Genomic DNA, 25,762 nt, shown 5'->3' with positions numbered 1-25,762 from the left:
TAATATTTTTAATAATTTAATATCAAGGAATGCAATATTTTTGAATTGATAGCTTCTCCAGCAAAGTTTAAAATGTTGTGGACATTTATAACATATGATTTTGATAGCACTCAAGATGAAATTTTATATGAAATATTTTAGAGTTTTCCCATATCCTTTTCATATCAGGGACACCTAGATGTTACTTTGAAAACTATTTACTGGGATGAGACAAAAGTTCTTCACTGATGTAGAGAAAAGTAACCAATAGCTCATTTTCTATTCAAAGTGACTGAAGATTTAAACTTTTTTCTCATATGTGTACTTAGTTATGTGATAGTAATAATTTTTTGCTTCTGTCTTGTGGTGTACATATAAATGTGCAGTTGTTGAAAATTATCCCTCTTCTAAAGTGAAAATCTCATTCATTTAAAAAAATTGATAAATTTTTGCTTTTACTGCTTTCACAACTCTGAACTAAGTAAAAGTTTTCCAGTCACCTCACCATTATAGGATCTTTGCTTTGATAACTAATATAGATTTGCAAAATTGATGCCAAATAGAATTGCACATTATCTCCATTCACAAAGGTTGCTTTGCTAAGGAAACAATGTACAAAGGAACAATAATGTTTTTTTTCACATTTGGCTATTAAATACATTTCATAATTTGTTTAAATTGAATGACGTCTGACTTGGAGCAAGAGCTGGTGTTGTGCTACATATAAATGTTAGTAAATATGCTGTACAGATTCAATTTAATAATTGTGAAAAATGATAAAATGTAATGAAAGACATCAGGACCAAAGAAGAGCAAAGTTCTGGACCAAATGCTGTGTAACTAAGGGCTCATTGATAGACCTCTCTGGATCTTAATTCCCTCATTTATTAAATGAGAGGCCCGGAAAGATGGTCCATTTTTATGCCTATAATTCTGAGTGTTATGAGAATAAATTTTATCTCTCTTTGCAGTTCAGAAAGTTAACCCTTTTTGAATTATTTCTTTTTGGTTAGGTATGAATATCTCCTGCAAGCATTTTCCATCCATCTTTCCAGATTACCTGTCTTGAATGTTTTTCCTTCCTTTTCTTACCAGTAAATTTGGACTCTGTCTTGACACTGATGACAACTTCAGTATCCTTCTTGTCACCTTGCAGACTTTAAACATAAAAATCCTCATTGGTTTTAAAAGGAAAAAAAAAAAATATGCATTAGTACTATGAAGCTTAGCCTTGAAATATTTCTTTGCTTTTAAGAAATATTTGTTACTTGAACAGAATTCATTTCAGAATGTAAAATGGGAGAAGAAAGGAGCTAGATGCATTTGAGAATCCATTTATAGACGAATAAACATTTCAGATACTTTCTTAAAGTGAACACATGTGGAAATGTATTAACTGAGGTATGATGGAGTGTTTTAGCTTGTCTCTTATTGATTAGGGCAAGCACCTGGCTATATTTCCTCTTTTGAGATTGAAAAACAACACTTCAAGTCATCAGCATAGAATGTAGATGGATTTTAACTGGATTTTGTCTTAGTTTTATCAATTTTTTCTTTGTTAGTTTCTGTAATTCTGTAAATCTCAAACCTACTTCTATGACAGAACTGAGTTATGTTTGATTTATTAACCAGTACTTTAGCAGATGAAATATTTATTCATTGACAAAAATTGTTGAGATGTTTTTGTTATATTTTAAATAATTTCCTTTGAAAATAAGTTATACTTTTAGAATATGAAAATGTTCTTTTGTTATGAAGATCAAAGGTAAAATACAACAGATGAAGAAGCAACTGCATAAACTTAGAAGCCAAGATGTAACCTGTGAGGGAAAGGGTACCTGGGGAAGGGGGGCTAACTTTGGGACTGTGACTTTATTCTGTTGTCTTCTATTTTCAGGAGTACTTTAAGGAAGGAGTTTAGATCTTGTTTCAAAATAATTAGAAGTTTCTTGCCATAATGAAGCTCAGTGTGCAAAATCCTAAAATTCCAAAAGACTTAAAGGAGGACGTCAGAAATCCTAGCTATGTTTCTGGTTCCGCCTGGAATTGAACGAATCCCTGTATATTTGTGTTTCTTCGTCTGTAGAAGGAAATGGCAACCCACTCCAGTATTCTTGCCTGGAGAATCCCATGGACAGAGGAGCCTAGCAGGTTACAGTCTATGGGGTCGCAAAGAGTCTGTCAGACATCCCATGGACAGAGGAGCCTAGCAGGCTGCAGTCTATGGGGTTGCAAAGAGTCAGTCAGACATGACTGAGCGACTTCACTTTTTTTTTTATCTGTAAAATGAGGGTGTACATGAGGTGATTACTAATTTCTGTTCCACTTGAACACTCTGTGAAGTACAGATCATATTATGAATAACTTTTTTTTTTCATTTCCAAAGCTTTTTTTTTAAATCCTTTGGTTGGCCTTCAGAGAGTGAAATCAAAACAGACTCTCTCCATTTTGAATTTCTTTGTTTAATTATTTTTGCTCTTTGTCCAAAAGAATGAGCACCTTCATCTCTTGGGTTTGAGTCGAACACGTAAAATAGAAAACTCATAGCATTGTGCATTTGTCTGTACAGGTCTGGGCCATATAAATCTGGTAGACATCTCAGACTTATCTGTATCTAAAGAAGAAAGATGTGCTTGTTGAACCTTGAATAAAGGACCACCAGACAGCTTTTTGTCCTTTCCATTGTGAAGACATATTCATCTTGATCTTATGATGGTGGGAAATGTCCATTATCTCCTTTAGATATTTTTCTCTTTTTTTGGATCTAGTTATTGGGAAAGCGTAAAGTATAGGACTCAATGCTTAGGTATTTGTGTGTCGATTTCTTATTATAATTAGTTATGTGACTGCTTAACTACAGAATGTGGCCTCATGAGTCATGCTTTTAAAATATTAAAAGTTGATACATTCCAGTTATACAAATTCAATACTCCGAATTGCTAAATCTAAAATACTCTGAAAATTGAAGCAGAATTACTTTGCAAATCTGGCCCATGTTTAGTGACAAACTGATCTGAACTGACATGAAGTTATTTATAGTGGGAACATTTATGCATCTTCCTCTGTATGTATTACTGGTTTTGATGGTAAGGTGTAAAATATGCACTCTCTTACTGTTCTATAATGTGAAAAACTCTGAATTTCAAGATACATCTGGCTACTGGGGATTCAGATAAGAGACAGAGATCTTTATTATTATTAATTTTCCCAAAGGATTAACATGTGAACAAAAGAGTTTTGGTTTCATTTTTGCTGGTAATGGAAATACAGTGCAATAATTTAGACAATAATTTAGTGCTTGCCCCTAAGAAACATTGGAATTCAAATCTGGAAAAATAAAATGTACACAATATGGGACAGGATCTTAACAAACACAAAGCATATAAAGTACTTATTTATCAGAATCAGTGCATGGTACCTGTGATTTTTAAAGCCAGTGTTGTTTGCTCTAAATGTCAGTAGTGTTTTGTTGTTGTTGTTCAATCAATCACACAGTCATGACCGACTCTGTGACCTCATGGACTGCAGCACACCAGGCCTCCCTGTCCCTCACCAGTTCCCGAAGTTTGCCCAAGTTCATGTCCATTGTATTGATGATGCTGTCCAGCCAACTCATCCTCTGATGCCCTCTTCTCCTTCTGTCCTCAGTCCCTCCCACCATCAGGGACTTTTCCAGTGAGTTGGCTGTTCTCATCAGGTGACCAAATACTAGAGCTTCAGCGTTCGCATCAGTCCTTCCATTGAGTATTCAGGGTTGCTTTCCCTTAAGATTGACTGGTTTGATCTTGCTGTCCAAGGGACTCCCTCTGGGAGTGTTTTGTACAGGCTTGCTAAACATTAGAAATAGAAATTCGAAATAGAAATAGTTGATAGGCAGACTGATATTTGCATAAATGCTAATTAATGGACTACTCTGGAAACATTCAATATTTTGTTGAGTAATTTGGCTTTGAAAACAAAGTGGTAAAAATTGTGTTTTAATGACAAATGCAAATGATATACAATAGTTTTGATTCAGCAGATTATATATATATTTTTAGTAACTATATGAATGAACATGAGTTTGAGTAGGCTCCAGGAGTTGGTGATAGACAGGGAAGCCTGGCGTGCTGAAATCCATAGGCTCGCAAAGAGCCGAACACGACTGAGCGACCAAACTGATAGGAATGAAATTGTGACTAATTCTCAAATAAAAGTGCTTTTAAATTTCCGATCTGTGCTCATAGATGACATTCAAAATTGATGAAAAGCTTGCTCCTGACATAACAGATGGTGTGTATTGGGCTGTCTGGTGGGCAACTTGACTTTTAAAATAAACTAAAAATTCAGTTGCTAGTACTGTCACTGTTTTTAAAATTATAGTTGGTGTACAATATTACATAACTTGCAGGTATGCAGTACAGTGATTCACAATTTTAAAGGTTATATTCCATTTATAGTTATTATAAAATATTGGCTATATTCCCCATGTTGTACAGTATATCCTTATCATTTATTTTATACTTGATAGTTTATGCTTTTTAATCCGCTGCCTCTGTGTTGCCCGCCCCCCCCCCCCCCCCCGCTCCTCTCTCCCTACTGGTAACCACTAGTTTGTTCTCCGTATTTGTGTCTGCTTCTTTTTTGTTATGTTCACTAGTTTGTTGTGATACCAATACTTTTTGAAAATTTTACATTGCTTAGAAAGCTTTATATTTTAAAATTCTTTTTGAAATAGTTTTTCTAAAACCTTTAAAATGTTTGCCTTATTGACTTTAACTTAATATTCTTGTAAGACATTTTTTGAATAATTATATTAAGCTGTAACAGCTGTTATGGGCTTCCCTGGTGGCTCAGATGGTAAAGAATCTGATTACAATTCAGGAGAGCTGGATTCTATCCCTGGGTCTGTAAGGAAACCCTGGAAAAGGAAATGGCAACCCACTCCAGTATTCTTTATGTTTGCGTGCGTGAAAGCTATGACCCTTCGGTCGTGTCCGACTCTTTGCGACCCTAGGGACTAGCCTGCCAGGCTCCTCTGTCCATGGATTTCTCCAGTCAAGAACACTGGAGTGAGTTGCCATTTCCTCTTCCAGGGGATCTTCTGGACCCAGGGATTGAACCCGTGTCTCTTGTATTGGCAGGTAGATTCTTTACCACTGAGCCATCTGGGAAGCCTGTATAAATGTTTGCTTAGATTTCAATTTAACTATACTCAGGGTCAGAAAAGATACTTGTTAAATAATTTGGGAAGTGGAGTATCAATTATACGCCTCACAATTTGTTATACATAAAAAAGGGCTTTTGTCAGTGTATATGGTAGAATCTATGGCTTTGTTATCTGTTTCAATCTCTTACCTTGTGAGGTTTCATTTTGACATTCAGTATGATTACTTATTTTCTTACTAAGTCAGATTCTCTACAATTCCCTACATATCTGGTTCTCACACTTGTCCATCTTTTCCTTAAATCTGTAGTACTCATCAGTTTCTGGTGTATTCTCAAGTGTGATCTCTGCCTCCAAAAGCCTTCCTTAAGTTGTCTTGTGCCATGCAAAGCATTTCTTCACTTCACGCACACTCTGGACAGTAACTGAGAACTTCACTGATGAAAATGAACTTAAGTGACAAAATTTGCTATGGAAAATAATGTTGGAAAATCTTGTGGCATCTTATGAACTAATGGTGTTAAATGCAAAAATATAGAAAGAGTTGTACAAAAATTTTTACCTTTGAACTTTATCTGTCTTTTTTATGGATGTTTTATTTCAGATCCCATATGGACATTTACCTTCTTTTCAGTTGGTATATGTGAACATGGTAATAGTTTATGAAGGATCTCTTGAGTAAAGTTGGGGGTTGGGAAATCTCATAAAGGAAATCTCATTTTCCTTTTCACTGGCCTTCTTAAGAAAAGGAAAGGGAAGAAAGAAAAGAAAAGACCTTCGTGATGGTGCAGAAGCAGAGAATCTAGTTCTTCATTTGCCTTAGGCTATCCCTGGATGAGTACATTAATCATAATAATCATAATTATACATAGTCCTACATGATAACAGAAGGAGGCATGTAAGTGAATTATTTGCAGAAATAATCACAGTCATTTCAAACAAGTCAATATGTCACTAACGTATTTACTGTTGTATACAATTGATTCTCCTTTCCTGTTTCTGTCCTTAGAACTGGGTAATTCCCAGCCAAACTGCAGTGTTCCCAGGACAGTTAGTGTACATTTTCTATAATATCACAGATTGACTGAACAAAGACAGCTAATGCTCTTTCTCATCTTCTGTCTCTCCCTCTCTGCTTTGCTTTACTTTGCCTTCTTTGCCCTGAGAAACGTTTTCATTGACTTACCTGGGATGAAGAGTTTTCTCACTTTTTAGAAACAGAGAAGTGACTTTCCACTGGTGCTGGAGTTTTCCCATTTTCTTCAGTGAATTCACAGCACCCAAATCAAGGATGCCCAAACACAGGTTCATTCTTTAGCCAGGCATTGCCTAGAAGGGGAAGCTAAGAGAGTGAGATCTTTCTGCCCATCCTAAATTGAAATCCTCAAAAGATTATCTGTGCAGACCCATGTGTTAGACAAACCGTATTCTAGAGTCTCAATATCATTAGTATCACTGTGATGTATTATACAATCACTGTGTGATTGTATACAATGGAAATTCATCATGAAGGATTTGTAGTGATTGGAAGAATATTTTTGTAAGTCAGATTGATGGTTGCTCCTCTCACTGGATAGTGCTGTAATAGGATTCCAGTGTACATTTGTGTGGCTCATGGGGAGCTAGCTAAGCAGAATAGTTTCTGTAATTTATTTACACATGTTTGCATGGCTTGTAAATATTGAAATTTCAAGATCTTCAAGTGCCTTTTGTTGTTCGTTCAGATATTATAATCAACATTGCAAATATCAAGTGTAATATTTTCATGATTTTGAGCATGTTGAATTATAGACAAAGGTACTTGAACCCTTTGCATGTATATATAATAAACACAGGCAATGTGACTCCTGTGTTCTCTCATTTAGAACATCATATAGTACAATAAAATTCCACAACAATGATTAGTTTCATTCAGACACATTATAGGCCAAGTTATTTCTCTTAATCTATTTCATATATTTAAAAAAAAGTCTGTTCCATGAGTGAGAGACATTGTTATTCATGTCACCTAAAATCAGACTTATAAACAGACTTAAGTTAATTGGATTTAGATGGTTTATCTTTGATAAGACATAAAATACTTATTCTGTGATTTTAAGAGTGATTCAGTATGTATCCATGGCAGGGAAGCTGTACATATATTTTGAACATATCTTAGGATGCATGCATGCGTTCTATGTTGCTTCAGTCATGTCTGACTCTTTGCAACGCTATGGACCACACCCTGCCAGGCTCCTCTGTCCATGGGATTCACCAGGCAAGAATACTGGAGTGGATTGCCATTTCCTTCTCCAGGGGATCTTCCTGACCCAGGGCTCGAACCTGCATCTCTTACGTCTCCTGCATTGGCGGGTGGGTTCTTTACCACTAGAGCCATGTGAGAAGCCCACATCTTAAGATACAATATGCGTAATTTGAGCTTCTGGGACCTTGACTTCCCAGGTGGCAACAGTGGTAAAGAACCCTCCTGCCAATGAAGGAGTCTTAACAGACAGGGATTTTATCCCTGGGCCAGGAAGATCCCCTGGAGGAGAAAATGGCAACCCACTCCAGTATTCTTGCCTGGAAAAGTCCATGGACAGAGAAGCCTGGTGGGCTATAGTCCTTGGGGTCACAAAGAGCCAGACATGCCTGATGCAATTTAGCATGCATACATGGGACACAGCTGTGAGTGAGATACACCATTATTTGTTTAACCATTCCCTGTTCATGAACATTTTAGTTCCTTCTAACTTTTAAATGACCCAAAAGTACTTTAGATAAAGTGTACAGTATTTATGCTGCTAAGCTGCTAAGTCACTTCAGTCGTGTCCGACTCTGTGCGACCCCATAGACGGCAGCCCACCAGGCTCCCCCGTCCCTGGGATTTTCTAGGCAAGAACACTGGAGTGGGTTGCCATGTCCTTCTCCAGTGCATGAAAGTGAAAAGTGAAAGTGAAGTTGCTCAGTCGTGTCCGACTCCTAGCGACCCCATGGACTGCAGCCTACCAGGCTCCTCCATCCATGGGATTTTCCAGGCAAGAGTACTGGAGTGGGGTGCCATTGCCTTCCCCGCAGTATTTATGAAGTTGACTGTATTATTTTAACACCTAAATATGAAGTAAAGAGACCTTCATTTATAAATGCCTAAGCTTCTTTTTTTATGTTCACATGATTCAAATGAGAATTGGAGGTACAGATATTTGATTTACTGATATAGATGTTCTTTATCAGAAAAATCTCATTTGTAATGCCACAGACAAATTATTTGCATTATGATCAGTTTTTTTTTTTTTTTTTGTTTTTTTTTTTTTTTTTTTACAGCTGAACTTTTATCCCTGTAGAGTAGAAAAATATCTGAGGTGATTAAAAATCCGTTAGGAATCAGATACTCATTTGCAGGGCCCACTGAACAATGCCCATTGTTCCAGTGGAAAACACTCAGAATTCTTTTGGCCCATTTTCATGTTTTTGACACCTTTTCCTATAGTATTCCTCCTCTGATCATAAGTAATTTCCAAAGGTAATTCTTCATCACAAAAAGCATCAACAAGAGTATTAATTGGCCATAGAGGCCTCCTTGAGCTTGTAGATCTAGAATCATGTTTTATTAAGGTGATAGAATTTAACTTCCCTCCAGAATTTTTCATAAGAAATCTTAGATTAGAGTTGTAAAGCCTCTATTATTTGCTTCTCTGAGGCTGGAAAAACAAAACCAAGACACACGTTACAACAGATTTCATTTTCAGTACCTATGTAATTGGATGAGTAGCTGTTAGTTGGGTCCTGCCAGAAAATGACCTTTCTCACCTGCTGTAACTCTGGGAATCTACCAGCCAAGCAATTTTCCTGGCAGAAATTTGTAAGCATTAGTTCCATATAAAAGTCAATTCTTGTCCCTCAGTAGTTGCTTGTCATTTCTGATTAAATGAAATCATTTTGAAATATGATATTCTCAGTATAGCTTTGGTTACACAATGGCTTTGTCCAGTAATATCCTGGTAAAAAAGAGAGGCAGATTCTTATTGAAGCTGTAAAAATAACTATGGTCATGAAACATAAGGGGACTCATTAGGAGTTTCTGAATTCTGGAAGGATCAGTGAGAGCTAGATGCTTTTTCTAAATGTTTCGTTTTAGTTTCTAAAAACAGTGTCTACAAAACTGAAAGTTAGAGACAGCTCAAAAAGAAAGAAGAAAGACGAAACTCTTCCTTATCTATTTGATAGAAAATAGAATATTAAAACAGGAACAACAGTATCTCAACAGATAGCTATGATTAAATACTCCTGATCACTTGACTCAATTGGATGTCATTCTTGTTTCATTGTATCTGTGGTCAGTAGAGTCTGCCTTGGCCTTCTGCTTCCAAGAAAAATCCACATGCTGTGTTTAGACATATATTCAAAACAGGTATTCTGATTGTAACTGGTTTGTTAAACTCGCCACTTTTCCTTGGTTAAACCATCCACATGGTGCTCTTTGTGTTAAATATTTGTTACTTTGAGGCTGTCTTTTAGTTACATATTCACTGGCTTAAGAATGAATTGCATTTGCTAATTGAATATCTAGTAATCAATTAGCTTTGTGGTCAAAATATGTCAGATTTAAGTACATTACCCCTGTTTTCAAATAATTATACTTTCCACATTAATCTTGTGAGAACAAATCATTTTTCAAAAGCTTAATGAAGAGTGAAAGGCTAATTGATTTTAGCAAGCATTAGGAAATACTGTTGTACAGTCTGAAAGTCTCCTGTTTCATTGCTGACTTCCCAAGAGCAATGGATAGGACTACAGCTTTCCAAATCCAATTTTACATATATGTAGCATTCAAATAAAATAATAAATCAAATGCCCATGAAAGGCTAAAAAAAATCATTTTACTACAAAGAAAAAAATGTTATACTTGAAAGAAATCTTTGACAAACAGAAAAAATTAAATTGCTTGCAGCTTTCAGTGTACAATATCTAATGTATTACAGTTGCTTTCAGGTCATATGTTCTATTAAAATTGTAGATATAACTTAAAACCCTAAATAAATCACTTGTGTATTTGCTGTGTGTGTGTTAGTCACTCAGTCGTGTCTGACTCTTTATGACTGCATGGACTGTAGCCCACCAGGCCCCTCTGTCCATGGAATTCTCCAGGCAAGAATACTGGAGTGGATCGCCATGCCCTTCTTCAGGGGATCTTCCCTACCCATGGATCGAGCCTAGGTCTCCTGCATTGCAGGTAGATTCTTTACCGTTTGAGCTACCTGGAAAAACCCAAATGTCTATTAGTTTTTAATTTAAATAGCTTGTACATGTTTACATTAAAATAACTCAAGCAGTTTAATAGATCCATGTCCAAATTAAGATGATTTTGGTCAAAAGAAACAAAACTATTTTATGTTAACTTGAACTGTAAAAGTTTGTTCCTGCCATGAAGTTTATTGATAATGAGATTTAAGATTGTTTTGATCAGAGTCCTGCCTCTGTCTCTGTCTCTGAAATTTTCTAAGCTCTGCCTTTCTCTGTTCACCATGGGTTTTAGGAGTCTACCAGCAGAAGCTGTGGCTATATGCTTCCTTATCCACAAACAGGAGGAGAAGGTGTCACTTCCCAAACCATTAAATAAAAGTTCCAGGCTTTACTCTGAACAAATCACTCTGAACCAACCACTGATGCCAAGGTATAGGCTAGTGACTTCTCTTTTCTACTTTGAAAGAGGGATCGGCAATTCTGATCAGCCTGAGAGAAGGGATTCTCCTTCTACAAGTTCAAGGACTTCTTGCAGTGAGCTAGGAGGCCTTGTGGATGTCCATTACAGACTTATTAAACCTTTTCTCATGCTTGAATTTTGGGGGAGGGGAGGAAGTTGAAAAATCATTTTCTTTAATCATCTCCTCCCATGCCATAAGCTTCTTTTTTCCACATCGCATCTTCCATGTAACTGTCTTTGACAAGACTGACTAGAAAATAGATATTACCTTGCCTAACAAAGAAGCAGGAGAAAGTTAGACAATTTAATTTTCTCAGGTTCATGTGGCTTGGTAAAGGCATATTCTAAAGTCCATGCTCTTTCTCCTGTGCTCTTCAGGTTGTAAACTGAGTCATATTTGCTAAGTAATGTGAGGAAGTTTATTCTGAGTTTGAAGATAAAAAGATGTATACATTTGAAGTAAACATTCATTCCACAAATAATGGCAGTGTTCTTACTAGGTGCTAGGTGTATGGTAGATGCTGAGAAATTTGATGAGGAAGGCAGATGCCTTCTAATCTCACAGATTTCATGGGGGAAGCAAATGTTCACGTCACATAAATAAGGGCATAATTACAAACTGGGCAACTGCTGTGTTCTGAATGATCTGCCAGGTCTGGTAAGCTTGATCAGAAAGCTTATTCCTAGGAGGTGACATTTGAGTTAAGATCTGAAGGGTGAGGATGAGTTGGGGAAAAAGGAACAGAAGGAGGAAGACAATTCCAGACAGAGGGAAGGGGGAAGAACTGAGAGAGGGTTTTGTTTTTTTTTTTTTTTTTTTTTTTCTTTTTTTGTCAAGCACAGAGAGAGAGAGTGAAGAAACAAAAGGATGAGAGGAGATAGGCTGGATCCTGAAGGGTCTTCAGATGGTGTTAAGAATTGTGCTTGATATTCCAAAGGCAGGTATCTTGGAGAGAACTGATTTTGTGTACCTCAACTACTGGAGAAAGTTGGTGAGGCAATATCTTAATATTTATTGCAGGTATTTCTCTGAGTATTTATAATGTTTTCTTAAAACATGTTTTCCTATCACTCCAAAGCCTTGCTTCAGTTACAGAATTATTTCATCATGCTCAACTTTTCAGCCTTGTCATGCTATGCAAATAATTTGTAGCACCTTTAAACTTTAAAACCATTTATAACTTGAGCTTAGATCTAAAATGGTGAAGATAAAGATTTTTGTATGTATCCTCGGTCGTGTCTGACTCTGCGACCTCATGGACTGTAGCCCACCAGGCTCCTCTGTCCATGAGATTCCCCAGGCAAGAATACTGGAGTGGGTTGCCATTTCCTACTCCAGGGGATCTTCCTGACCCAAGGATTGAATCCTTGTGTCTTGTGTCTCCTGCATTGGTAGGTAGATTCTTTACCACTGGTGCCACCTTGGAAGCCCGTCTCCTTTTTAGTGAGTATTTATCAAAACAGTATTGAATTAGTTATAGCTGGAAACTTTGCAGAAGAGAAAACTTTAAACATTAGACTTTGAGGGAAGAAATATGGAAATTATATGTATAATCTAGTGAAGGTGTCAGCTAGTAGTTGTATATAATTAACTTAACATGATGTGAAGAGCCAACTCATTGGAGAAGATTGATCCTGGAAAAGATTGAAGGCAAAAGGAGAAGGGGGTGGCAGAGGATGAGATCGTTAGATAGCATCACTGACTCAATGGACGTGAATCTGAGGGCACTTTGGGAGTTAGTGGAAGAAAGAGGAGCCTGGCTGCAATCCATGGAGTCGCAGAGTCGAACATGACTATAGAGTCTGAACAACAAAAACTTAATAGTGATGACCTGGCATTCTCTGTCCAATATTCATGTCTTGTTGGAATTGTACTTGTAATCTCCTCTTATTTTTGGTTACGATTAAAGAGAGAAGTAGAACTTTATTTAAATAAGCTATTGGCTTTTTTTTTTTTTAACTAAGGCAGTATAAAAGAATGATTTTTGCTCTTACTGTATAGTTTGTTAATGCTATAAATAAAGGATGCATCTGGGTTACTAATCAAAATTGGATTTAAGTCTTTCAAGTTCATCCTTGTTGAAAAGATGGTTTACTTACAAGTCTAAACATTTAACCTATCAGTTCAGTTCAGTCTCTCGGTCGTGTCCCACTCTTTGCGACCCGTGGAGCAAACAGGTTCCCTGTCCATCACCAACTCCTGGAGCTTGCTCAGACTCATGCCCATTTAGTCGGTGATGCCTTCCAACCATCTCATCCTCTTTTGTCCCCTTCTCCTCCTGCCTTCAACCAATAGTGTAATATTTAAGCATAGAAAATTGCTGACTCAGCCACTTCCCTAAAGTCAAGCAAAAAGCATCATCACTTTTGATCTTGCTAAAAGTATAACTTTAAAGATTATCAAAATAAGCTTTGAAAATGGGAACATGCATATTATTGAGAAACTCAGTGTTTATTGGGCAAGCATCTTCACCCTTGAACCTTTGTAAAGGGGGCTTCCCAAGTGGCGCTAGTGGTAAAGAACCTGCCTGCCAATGCAGGAGATTTAAGAGATCAGGTTCCATCCCTGGGTCGAGAAGATCCTCTGGAGAAGAAAATAGCAACCCACTCCAGTATTCTGGAGAATCCCATGGACAGAGGAGCCTGGTGGGCTACAGTATATAGTGTCGTAAAGAGTCAGACATGACTGAATTCACTTCGCACAAACACACAAACAAAGTGTGGTATAAATTGCCTCGTATCAACAATGTATTTCCTTGGTGGGAAAGATGAGCCTTCTGTTCTGGAGTGAGAGCAACCTGTTTGTGTCTTCATGTTGAGTGGAATGGAAGAAGGGAGGTCATATACGCTCATAGGGTTTTCACTGAAGGCCTTGGATAAAGCATGCTTATTCCTTTCATGGAACATTTTCTATACCCCTGCCTCTTTTTTTCTAGGCGAACAGACATTCCTTCTTCCATACTTTCAAGATAGGAGTAAGTTAAATAAAGACTTTTCATGTGTAGCATTCTCATGGCAGGTAAAATAGTTAAACTACTGATCAGTTTGAAAAGCTAACATGCCTACTCTTTTGTGAACATAACTGTTGCTTCCATTTCTGAGCATCTCAGAGATCTCCTATACTGTGTTACTGAATTTCAGCTCATGCGATCAGGTCTGGTAATAATTTTAAGTATCACACCCTCATTGTGTAGATTCGAAAATGAAAAGAGAATACCCATGACGTGGGTGTTCAGAACCTTTTCTGCTTCTATACATCACAAAAAGCCTGTGAAAAGAATGTGATGAAAGGGACTGACGCATGTACAGTGGTATGTACCCACAGGGAGAACTACTGGTCACCACACTTGGTGATCTGATTTTTATCGAATATTTGAGTACTCCCTACTTCATAGTAGGTATTCTGTCTAGGAATGGCATGGTCTATTTTTAAGTAATTTTGGAAAAAGATATGAATGATCAGTTCATTTATTCAGAATTTATTTAATTGCTGAGTTACTGTGGCAAAGCCGTGGGGGTTTGGGGATGACAGTGTTTGGTCTGTACCTTTAGTCTAAGGACAGTTAAGGTCAAGGTAAAGTGGGACACGGGGGAAAAAAAACCCAAGTCTGCCCGAGTTTTTGAAGTTTCATAGGCAGTTGCTTTTGAGATTTGAATATTGAGGGGAGAGGGGGTGTGTTCTCAGAAAATAAGTCTATGTGTAGAAGTAATAATCATTGAAATAATATTATTAATGAAGCAACTAATGTTTATAGAATACTTTGGTGTCATTTTTTTTCTTCTCAGTGCTTTACATGTGTTAACTTGTTTACTCCTCACAACAGCCCTAAGAGATAGGTGCTACAGATGGGGTAACTGAGGCAGAGAATGGTTAGTTATCTAAGTGTCTGTCACACAGTTAATAATGGTAGAGCCCAGCAGTCTGGAACCAGGTTCATTTGTGTGAAAAAGATGACCTGTTTGGGGAATGGTAGAACCTGACGTGGTTGGATGTTAAGGTCTGTGGCTGTTTGTGAGGGTTTTGGCTAGTTAGGAACTTACGGGTCAGATCATGACGAGCCTTGGAAGACATGCTAAGGAGTTAGAATTTTACTCTGTAGGACCTGTATTTGTATGTTTTTGAAAACAAGATCCAGAGCTTACCTTCATCAGAATCACTCTGGGTGCTTTGTATAGATACACACTCCCAGGTTCCACTTCAGATCTACTGAATCAGAATTTTCCTGCTCCAGAAAGTGGCCAAAGGGCTTGTACCCTGATATATATGGTCAAGTAGTAAATTGGTCTCTAGTTCCCTAACAGCAGCTGCTGCTCTTATTTGCACTGAATTTCTTGCTATTTAATCTGCTGAGTTGAAAATTCATGTGAAGAAGCCTATGAGTTCTGTTTTGTATGTGTTGGGTTTAATTTGCTAGCAGAATATCCTATTGAAAATGTGAGAGGGGGAAAAAAAAGAAGCTGCCTGCTTGATTTAGAGATTGGGAATATTTGAATCTTCTGCTTCTGGCTGGTAGGAGATTCTCATGGATGTAGTTGAGATTACTCATTTGAAAAAATAGAGCAGAAAGCATTGAAATACAAAAACAATGTGAAATGTGAAATATCGAAAGAGATTAAGGAGACATCAAAAGCAAGCCAGGGACCCAGGGAGAAGTGGAGTTCAAAACCCAAGGAAGGAGGGTTTCATGATATCTTTGTTTTTATTAACTGCATCTGAAAATTCATGTAAGAAAATAACTAGAAATAAAAAAGACCGACAGTGACATGGAGAAATAGAATTTTGGTGGAGTAGTAGGCGTGTAAGCCAGATTTTAAGGTGCCTGTAGAGTTGATCGCTAGTGAAGACTGGTTAGATTATTCTTTATAAAAACTTAACTTTGAGAAGAAAAGTAGAGTGATGAAAAAAGGCTACAAGGTAAGAGGAGAGCTTAAACATTACTAGGTTTTTCCTTTTTACACAGAATAAATTTATTGTAAGGATCGAAACAATATAAACAGTAGAGTTTCCTTTCATCCAATTACCAAGAGATAACTATTCAAGTTTGTCATTATTTTTCAAGCCATGTTTCTATCTGTGTAGACATGCATTTATACATTTTTAACAAAAATATGTTTACAGCAGTCTGATTTTTTTGTATGTACCTTAATGTATCAGAAACACTTATCTCATTCATTACATATTATTTTACACCATTATTTTTTCATAGTTTCCAGGCATCACTTTGTGTGTATGTAATAGTTGGTGGAATCTTATTATTGGCACTTATGGTTTTGGGGGCACTTTTTCTTTTTAAATGTTACTACCATTAATATCTTTGTGGGCAGATCTCTTCTTACTTGGATAATTACAAATTTTGATTAATTTAAAATGATGTCATTGTTAGATTAAATTAATCGAGAAAGGTACCAAATGGACTGTGAGCTTATGGGATCTATAAATCATGTAGATGTGTTAGTCTTAGATAAAAGGACGGAGATTTCCTTCTTTCTGGATGCCAGAAGAGAAGTATGAGCCTATAGGTGGTTGGTGGAGAAACAAGAGAATGCCTTGAGGGAGTAACCATATGATCGTCTATTGTATCTTAATATGCACTGTAAAAGGCAGGTATTAATAGTTATAAGGTGTTGGAAGATGTGGGGGGTTGAAAAGACTACTGGGAAGCAGCAGCAAAGGAGCGTGTGAGAGGTGTGAGAGCGTGTGAGAGGTGTGAGAGCGTGTGAGAGGTGTGAGAGGTGTGAGAGCGTGTGAGAGGTGTGAGAGGTGTGAGAGGTGTGAGAGGTGTGAGAGCGTGTGAGAGGTGGGCTCTGGGGGCCACTGAGCTAAGTTGTGCACAGCTGGTGTCACATACCACATGGCGTGCCACTAGATTTAGCTCCTCTGTCCTTTCAGCAGCACTCAGAGCCCAGGGCTAGGAGTGGAGAATGGCTGGCATGCGTTAACCTGGCGATGGAGACAGGCAGGCGACCTGCTTGGGAAGCTGGGAGCGCACGGCAGAGGAGGGAAAGGTGGTGTGTAGAGAGCGGCTCAGTTCAGCTCAGTCGTGTCTGACTCTGTGACCTCATGGACTGCAGCACACCAGGCCCCCCTGTCCATCACCATATCCTGGAATTTACCCACACTCATGTCCATCGAGTCAGTGATGCCATCCAACCATCTCATCCTCTGTCGTCCCCTTCTTCTCCCACCTTCAATCTTTCCCAGCATCAGGGTCTTTTCCAATGAGTCAGCTCTTTGCATCAGGTGGCCAAAGTATTGGAGTTTCAGCTTCAACATCAGTCCTTCCAATGAACACCCAGGACTGATCTCCTTTGACTGGTTGGATCTCCTTGCAGTCCAAGGGACTCTCAAGAGTCTTCTCCAACACCACAGTTCAAAGGCATCAATTCTTCAGCGCTCAGCTTTCTTTATAGTCCAGCTCTCACATCCATACATGACCACCAGAAAAACAATAGCCTAGACTAGACGGACCTTTGTTGGCTAAGTGATGTCTCTGCTTTTTAATATGCTGTCTAGGTTGGTCATAACTTTCCTTCCAAGGAGTAAGTGTCTTTTTATTTCATGGCTCCGATCACCATCTGCAGTGATTTTGGAGCCCCCAAAAATAAAGTCTGACACTGTTGCCACTGTTTCCCCATCTATTTCCCATGAAGTGATGGGACCAGATGCCATGATCTTCGTTTTCTGAATGTTGAGCTTTAAGCCAACCTTTTCACTCTCCTCTTTCACTTTCATCAAGAGGCCCTGTAGTTCTTCTTCACTTTCTGCCATAAGCATGTTGTCATCTGCATATCTGAGGTTACTGATATTTCTCCCAGCAATCTTGATTCCAGCTTGTGCTTCCTCCAGTCCAGCGTTTCTCATGATGTACTCTGCATAGAAGTTAAATAAGCTGGGTGACAATGTACAGCCTTGACATATTCCTTTTCCTATTTGGAACCAGTCTGTTGTTTCATGTCCAGTTCTAACTGTTGCTTCCTGACCTTCATATAGGTTTCTCAAGAGGCAGGTCAGGTGGTCTGGTATTCCCATCTCTTTCAGAATTTTCCACAGTTTATTGTGATCCCACAGTCAAAGGCTTTGGCGTAGTCAATAAAACAGAAATAGATGTTTTTCTGGAACTCTATTGCTTTTTGGATGATCCAGTGGATGTTGGCAATTTAATTATAGGAGTAAACAAATACATAAACAAAGTACAAGATTAGGTAGATACTCAACATCCGAGAGGGCTCTTCCAGGAACTGCTCCAGATGCTCTTGGCTGTTGGAAGGTATCTTTGGGATAGATGCTGTCAGAGCAATAAGAGGCAGAAGCAACCATTTTATAAAAAAAAAATTATTGAGATCATACAAATAACTTATAGATTGTAGTTTTAAACTTGTGATATTAAGAACCTAGTATGGTGCATTCAGTATATGCCAAATACCTATCGATGGACTTGAATTTCTTTGTCAAAGCACCTCAGTGTATTTGTAATTTAGCAAATTCCAGATATCTGAAGGCATTTTTAAAAATAAGATTTCAGAGCTTGCTCCAAGTTTTTCTTCCTTCTCATACTCACCATCTTTCACTTTCACTTCTCTCTCTCTCTTTTTTTTTTTTTTTGCGTGCTTTAACATTTATTATGTACTGCATGTGCTACACTTACTCTCATATCTATTTAAGCTTGGTTCTTTGTTCTTTTTTTAGCCCTACCTATTAGGTCCTTTAGCTTTAATCATCCATGTCTGTTTCTATTAGATTGTTTCCCTAAGGACTCTGTAAGTGAAACTGATTCAGATTTTACAGCCCTAGTGATTTTCCTTCTGGTGTACAACCCTGAAGATGCTATACATCACAGGAGTTGATGAATCATTTTGTAGGGCTCTTGTTTTCTATTTTGTATTTGAAAAATTAAGCATGATCCTGAACATGGGAAAGTCTCCTAATATGATGAGGATAATACAACCATAAAATAAAATCACCCATGTTAGCTTTGGTCTCTGAAAAAAAATGCATTATATTGTGATTTTGAACAAACTGAGTTCCCCAGAGAACATTCATTCATGTAAAATTTCACTTCTGTAAATTTTCACTGCTTGTACTGGAAGCTAAAATTACTCTGCACCTGCTGCTAGTGTCTGGCATTGTCCTGGGGGCTTTACACCTGTTAAGCCATTAAATCATCACAGCAGGCTGATAAGGTAGATCTGGATTCCTCCATTTTACTGAAAAGAGATGGGAGCTGAGTGTACAGAAATTACTTTTCTTCTGCCACCCAGCTCAAAGTTGGAATTTGATCCAGTTTGCTTGGCCTAACCACAGCAGTCTCCCTAATTGAAGATAGACATGGGACTGTACTAAGGCTTCCTTTTGGTTCTAAACATTGATTCGGATGAAAAATGAATCCAAGTGCCGTAGGTTGAGATGGTAAGCTGTTGGGAATCAATTCAGCTCAGTACTGAGCATAATCTTTGGCAAATTCCCAGGCTTCTGTCACATAGTACTGCCAGATAAAGGCTTGCCCTGATCATCCATAATTTCCTTTCTACATAGTATCATTCCATTGTAAGGAAATGAATTGTGGGAAGATGAATTCACATGGGGTCATAGTATATATTTCCTCCAGCTTGTTTGAGGCATGGTTATTTTATCTTCTAATTTTTGGCATTTGATTCAGGGCCCAAAGCTGGGCTCTTGGCAGGGGTCCAGCATCTGCCATTTGTTCCTGCTTCTCCTTCCCATTACATACCTCCCCACTGATGTTTGCTCATATTTTATTACTTAATTCGATCCCTCTCCTCTTCAGTCTATCCTAAATGTTTCCAATCATAGTAATTTTTTCGAAGTACTAATTTTACCTAAAATACTGCTACGCTTCATACTCTGATTTCACTTACATAATAATAATCTTGAACTGACAAAATTACAGAGAAGGAGAACTGATTAGTGGCTGCCTGAGTTTAGGGATATAGGTATAAAGGCAGATAAGTATGACTCTAAAGAGGGAGATGTTGAGCGATCAAATCGTTCTGTGTCTTGATTTGCAATAGTGGGTACATGATGCAAATGTGAACAAATGACATACACACTAGTGTCGATTTCCTCCTTTTGATGTTGTACTATCAGTGCATAAGATGTAATCAGTGGAGAAACATGAGACTTCTCTGCACTATCTGTGTAACTTCACGTGACTCTATAATTATTTAAAAATAAAAAGCAAAAAAAAAAAAGAGTCTGATGTGCTTTAAAATATTCAGATTTCTTGGTCTGTCATATTCATTATATTTCATATTCTTTATTTCCCTCTGAATTAATAGTTTAGTCATGTTTCAGTTTTTTTTCTACCTGAGTCTTATTTGGGATTAACACAGTATTTGACTTTTAGCAGTTACCAAGAAATGCTTCTTGAATTAATTGAACAATTAAATATGCTTTATGAAAGAACCAACATATCAGTGCTTGGTCTCATATTAACCATCTTTCTTTCCTACTGTCCTCTTTATTTAGTCTTTCTTGTCCCTGACTGATTACTTTCCAAGGACTAGAAAAACATGCCAGGGATTTGACTGGTGGAGTCCTGGAGACTTGGGCTTGACTGGGAGAGTTGCATTGCCTGTGGCGAAGGTAACAGAGTCCAGTCACAAATTCTAAAAGGCAGTGGCTTTTTGAGGACTTAAGATTTAGTGTTTTAAGGACAAGATGAGCCAGGGAGACCAGGATATAAACTAGTGAACCCTGAACAACTATGCGTTCACATTTATTAGGACTAGTTTTATAGCCCCGGAGAAGGCGATGGCACCCCACTCCAGTACTCTTGCCTGGAAAACCCCATGGACAGAGGAGCCTGGAAGGCTGCAGTCCATGGGATCGCTGAGGATCGGACACGACTAAGCGACTTCACTTCCACTTTTCACTTTCATGCATTGGAGAAGGAAATGGCAACCCACTCCAGTGTTCTTGCCTGGAGAATCCCAGGGACGGGGGAGCCTGGTGGGCTGTCATCTATGGGGTCGCACAGAGTCGGACATGACTGAAGTGACTTAGCAGCAGCAGCAGCAGCAGTTTTATAGCCCAGTATGTGACTTTACCCATGTGTATCTAAAGAGAAAAAGATAGTCTTTTGAATATCTTTTGTGGTTGTAATTTTCTATGAAAATGTATTTCAAATCATCTGTGTCTTTAATGATCTTTTTTTGGAGGGGAGTGGTTCTGTCAGTTTCTCATACTATGTTGAATTGTCTGTTTTTCCTTTTAATACTGTCAGGTTTGTCTCACGTGTTTTGGAGCTCTGTTATTAGGTACATACACATCTGTGATTATTGTGCCTTCATCCTGATGGATTAATCCTTTGGATTAATGAATGATATCATTATAAATGATATCTTCCTGTCTGTCTTGAGTTCTTTGTTATTAAACACTTCAGTCTTCTTATGCTTACTGTTGCATGGTATATCTTTTCCATTTAAAAAATTTCAATCTACCTGTATTTTTATTTAATGTGGATCTCTTAAAGACAGCATGGAAGTGGATCTGGCTTTTTTAAATCTATGTATCGATCTTTGCCTTTTATTCAGTGTGTTTACTCCATCGGCATTTAAGGCAATTCTTGCTATGGTAGGATTCATACTATTTAGTATTTGTTTGTTTTCTATTTGTTCCTTGTGTTTTGTTCTTCTGTTCCTGCTTTCTTTGGGATTAAAGGTTCCAGAATGATTTTAGAATTCCATGTAATTTATTATTGTCTTTAATCTTGTTTTGGGCTTGCTCTAGGAATTACAATGTATATTCTTACAATTTCTTAGAGATATTATTTAGGGTTAATATTATACCATTTCCCATAAGATTAAGGACCTTGAAGCTATATATGACCATTTAACCCTTCCCGCACATTATTCTGTACCTGCCATGGGTACTACATTTACATGTTATAAATCACACGGTGCTGAATTTTTACTTTAAACACCCATATGTATTTTTAAAACATTATGAGAAATACAGTCTTTTATATTTTGTCAAACAAAGCATGACAGTTTCTGGTGCTCTTCATTCCTTCTGGGTATTTGAAATTCTAATTATCAGTTAGCCTGGGAACTTTGTTTGGGATTTCTTATACTTTAAGTCTGTTGAGACGTATTTCCACAATTTTCCTTTATCTGAAAGATTCTTTATTGGCCTTCACTTTGGACAGATTTATGGCCTGGATAAAGAATTCTTGGTTCATAGCTGTTATTTCCCCGTCCCCTCCTCCCGCCGCCGCCCCTACTCTGCTTTTCTCCTGTCCTGTGTCCTCTGTGGTTTCTTACAAAAACTTAACATTGATTCTTATTTCCCTGTATATAATGTGTCTTTTGTTTCTCTTCTGTGAAATTTTTCTCTTTGTATTTGTTTCTCAGCAGTTTGATTATGTGTGCCTGGAAGTAGATGTCTTTGCCCTTATCCTGTTTGGAGTATTCTGAGCTTCTTCAATTAACACATCGATGTCTTTCACCCAAATTTGGAGATTTTCAGCTTTATTTTCCTGCATTATTCTCTCTTTTCATCTTCTAAAGCTCCAATTATATAAAATATTTGCTACTTTGCTAGCGTCTCACAAGACCCTGATTGTCTCTTTGTATTTGTTTCTTCTTGAGATTAGATTTTCCTTCACATCCTTCAGTTCAGTTCAGTTCAGTCGCTCAGTCGTGTCCGATTCTTTGCGACCCCATGAATCGCAGCACACCAGGCCTCCCTGTCCATCACCAACTCTTGGACCATGCTTATTTACTGTTTTAACATTATTGAGGGCTAATCTCATAGACGAGTCAAATTTTTTTCTTGAAGTAGGTTCAAGTTTTTTTTTATTTGTTAATGTGTCAAGTAATTTGGACTGTATTGACTTGGTGAATGATACTTCATATAGGCTGTGTATTCTGTAAATTTCTTCAAAGACAATTGATAATTTTTGGTCTGAACAGGTAGTTATTTTGGCTGAACTTGAACTCAGTTTTGACTTTTTTGTGACAAGTGGCAGCCCCACTGATCCATCCAAAAAGCTAATACTGAATATGTGCTGAATATCATGCATGTGTGTCTAGCCTAGGTAACTGTGCTGAAAATACAAATATCAATGGACCTTAATTTCAAGTGACTTGCAATCTAGTTGATAAAGGAGAATAAACAAAGTATGACAAATCCCCATGTGTCACGAGATAAATACATAGAAACAGTGGGGTTACCGAGAATGGAGTTGCTAAAAGTGATTTTTAAAACAACCCAATCCTTCTGAGTACAGGAGGTAGTTTATTTACTATATACGGTGGTGATGAGAGATTGGTTTATGAATACCTATTAGGTACACTGTCACCATTTTGTTAATTCTTTAAAGTAAAGGACCTGTTTCAAAAAGCACAACATATTATGAAAAGACAATATTAAAAATAAATGTTTAGATCCTTAAGTGCCATACTACATGGGAGAATACTTCATTTTTTGGTAAGAAAAGATGATTTGATAAAACCTACACAAACAATGCGGAGAAGGCAATGGCACCCCACTCCAGTACTCTTGCCTGGAAAATCCCATGGACAGAGGAGCCTGGTGGGCTGCAGTCCATGGGGTCGCTAGGAGTCGGACACGACTGAGTGACTTCACTTTCACTTTTGACTTTTCATGCATTGGAGAAGGAAATGGCAACCCACTCCAGTGTTCTTGCCTGAAGAATCCCAGAGACTGTGGAGCCTGGTGGGCTGCCGTCTATGGGGTCGCACAGAATCGGACACGACTGAAGCGACTTAGCAGCAGCAGCAGCAGCACACAAACAATGCACATGTTTATAAAGAACTGAATGTTAGACACTGCTGAGATAAAAAGACCTAGCTATACTATAAAAAGTATCACAAAAGATTTATATTACTATGTCATGTATTTAAAAAATCTGTTAGGATTCCTGTGTCAAACATCTTGATTTCTGTTTATACTTGTATCTATATAAATTAATGAGTAACCTGAAGTTGGTTTTTACTGTGTAAAAGCATGTCTACCTTAGTAGTAACTTGAGCCTGTCTTTTCTCTCCCCCCCTGCCTTGTTTTAACAGTGTATCCTATTCAGTACATGTATCTGAAGATTACCCAGGTATGTTTTTCTTCTTTTTATTACAAATATTTATGCCATGATTCCTTTGAATATTTTTTCTTCTGGAGATATGGAATGCATTTAAATATATCCAGGGGTGAATCACTGGCAGGGGAAGACTTAAAGATATAATTCTGTTGATTTCCTGCTAGGTACATGTCTTACCCTGAGATGCAGTCCAGAATCAAAATAGTTTCCCTGTGAAAACTAATCTTTCTTTAAGCCCATATGATAGTGTCAGCCTATGTACTTACCTCATTATGGTTAAAATAAAGGTTGTCTAAACTGGTTTAGTTGTTGGTTTGGGGAAATCATTTGGTTTTTCATAACCTAAAAATAATAGGTAGGAGCAACAACTAAAACAATAGCTAAAAGTAATAGTAATAGTTGAAAATAACAAGCCGTTCTCAATTTCTCTAAGTGTATGTGTATGTGATAACACGCTCAGTTGTGTCCTAGTCTTTGCAACCCCATGGACTGTGGCCCTCCAGGCTCCTCTGTCCACGGAATTCTCCAGGCAAGAATACTGGAGTGGATAGTCATTCCCTTTTCTAGGGGATCTTCCTGACCCCAGGGATCAATCCTGGGTCTCCCACATTGCAGGCAGAGTCTTTACTATCTGAGCCACCAGGGAAGTGCTTCTCTAAGTGTGTATATAATTAAACAATTCTTGCAACCACCCTATGAGATTGTTACCATAATGTCCCCATTTTACAGATGAATGATGACAGTGCCCTTAGGGGAAGAGCTGTAACTGGAACCCAGTAATCCAGAGCCCGTGGACCGTACTGCTAGACTGCCCTAGGCTTCTTACATATGCTCAGCTGTCCTCCCTGTGTGTCCTGAAATCGATTACTAGGTCCACAAACACTTGTGCATAAAAAGCAGAATGTAAGATCACTATAGATTCATTTTTTTATACATCAAACCAGTGTCTTTCTTCAAGGCCATGTTCAGTCTTACTTTCTGGACTCACTGTAATCTCACCAGAGCCCAGGATGTGTTTGCCAACATTTGTCATAATAATTTGAAGATATGAGCAAGATTTGTTTATCTTTAGTTCTTTTCTCACAAATGATATGTGTAATTTTATCTTGAGTAAGAGCATGAGACTGTAGACTTAGAGAAGATTGAAACTGTCTTGATTGGGGCTTCCCGGGTAGCTCGGCTAGTAGAGATTCCTCCTGCAATGCAGGAGACCCTGGTTTGATTCCTGGGTCAGGAAGATCCCCTGAAGAAGGGATAGGCTACCCACTCCAGTATTCTTGGGCTTCCTTGGTGGCTGAGATGATAAAGAATCCTTCTTCAATGCGGAAAACATGGGTTCAGTCCCTGGGTTGGGAATGTCTCCTGGAGGGGGTCATGGCAACCCACTCCAGTATTCTTGCCTGGAGAATCCCTGTGGACAGAGGAGCCTGGCGGACCACAGTCCACAGGGTCGCAAAGAATCAGACACAACTAAACACACAGTTTACCCCAAAAGGTATAATGCAGGAATCTATTGTTTATCATACACTGTAGAAAACATTAGCAAATTTTATCTGCTTATATTTCATATATATACTTTTTACTCCATATTCATTCCTAATAAAATCTGATGGTTACCAAACTGACCTATGTGTGTTATAAGTTAAAGTCATAATTCTAATTCCTATTTAAATCATAACTATTTTGTTCATTTACTATGCATATTGAGATCATAATTTCTGTATAAAATGAGTAGATTGCTATAATTTTGATTATATGTATTTTGAATATTAAAAAAATAATTAGTTAATAATGTGGTGTCAGAATATTGTAAAATTTATTTCTTTAGCTTTTAACCTAAGTATTTCCTGTAGCAATATTCATTCTGCATTTAAC

General features: G+C 37.8%; 1 protein-coding gene across 2 annotated transcripts in view; it reads left to right on the top strand.

Moving 5' to 3' along the window:
* PARP8 (poly(ADP-ribose) polymerase family member 8) overlaps positions 1 to 25,762 on the top strand; it is a 201,204-nt gene that overhangs the window by 75,909 nt on the left and 99,533 nt on the right. For both annotated transcript variants that reach the window (XM_055554414.1, XM_055554413.1), the window contains exon 4: positions 23,862 to 23,899. In XM_055554414.1, the coding sequence (XP_055410389.1) occupies positions 23,862 to 23,899 (38 nt within the window). The remainder of the gene's footprint in view (positions 1 to 23,861; positions 23,900 to 25,762) is intronic.

This window comes from Bubalus kerabau, chromosome 18 (assembly GCF_029407905.1).
Source record: "Bubalus kerabau isolate K-KA32 ecotype Philippines breed swamp buffalo chromosome 18, PCC_UOA_SB_1v2, whole genome shotgun sequence".
NCBI classification, from domain to species: Eukaryota; Metazoa; Chordata; class Mammalia; order Artiodactyla; family Bovidae; genus Bubalus; species Bubalus kerabau.
This window is presented reverse-complemented; position numbering and strand designations above follow the sequence as displayed.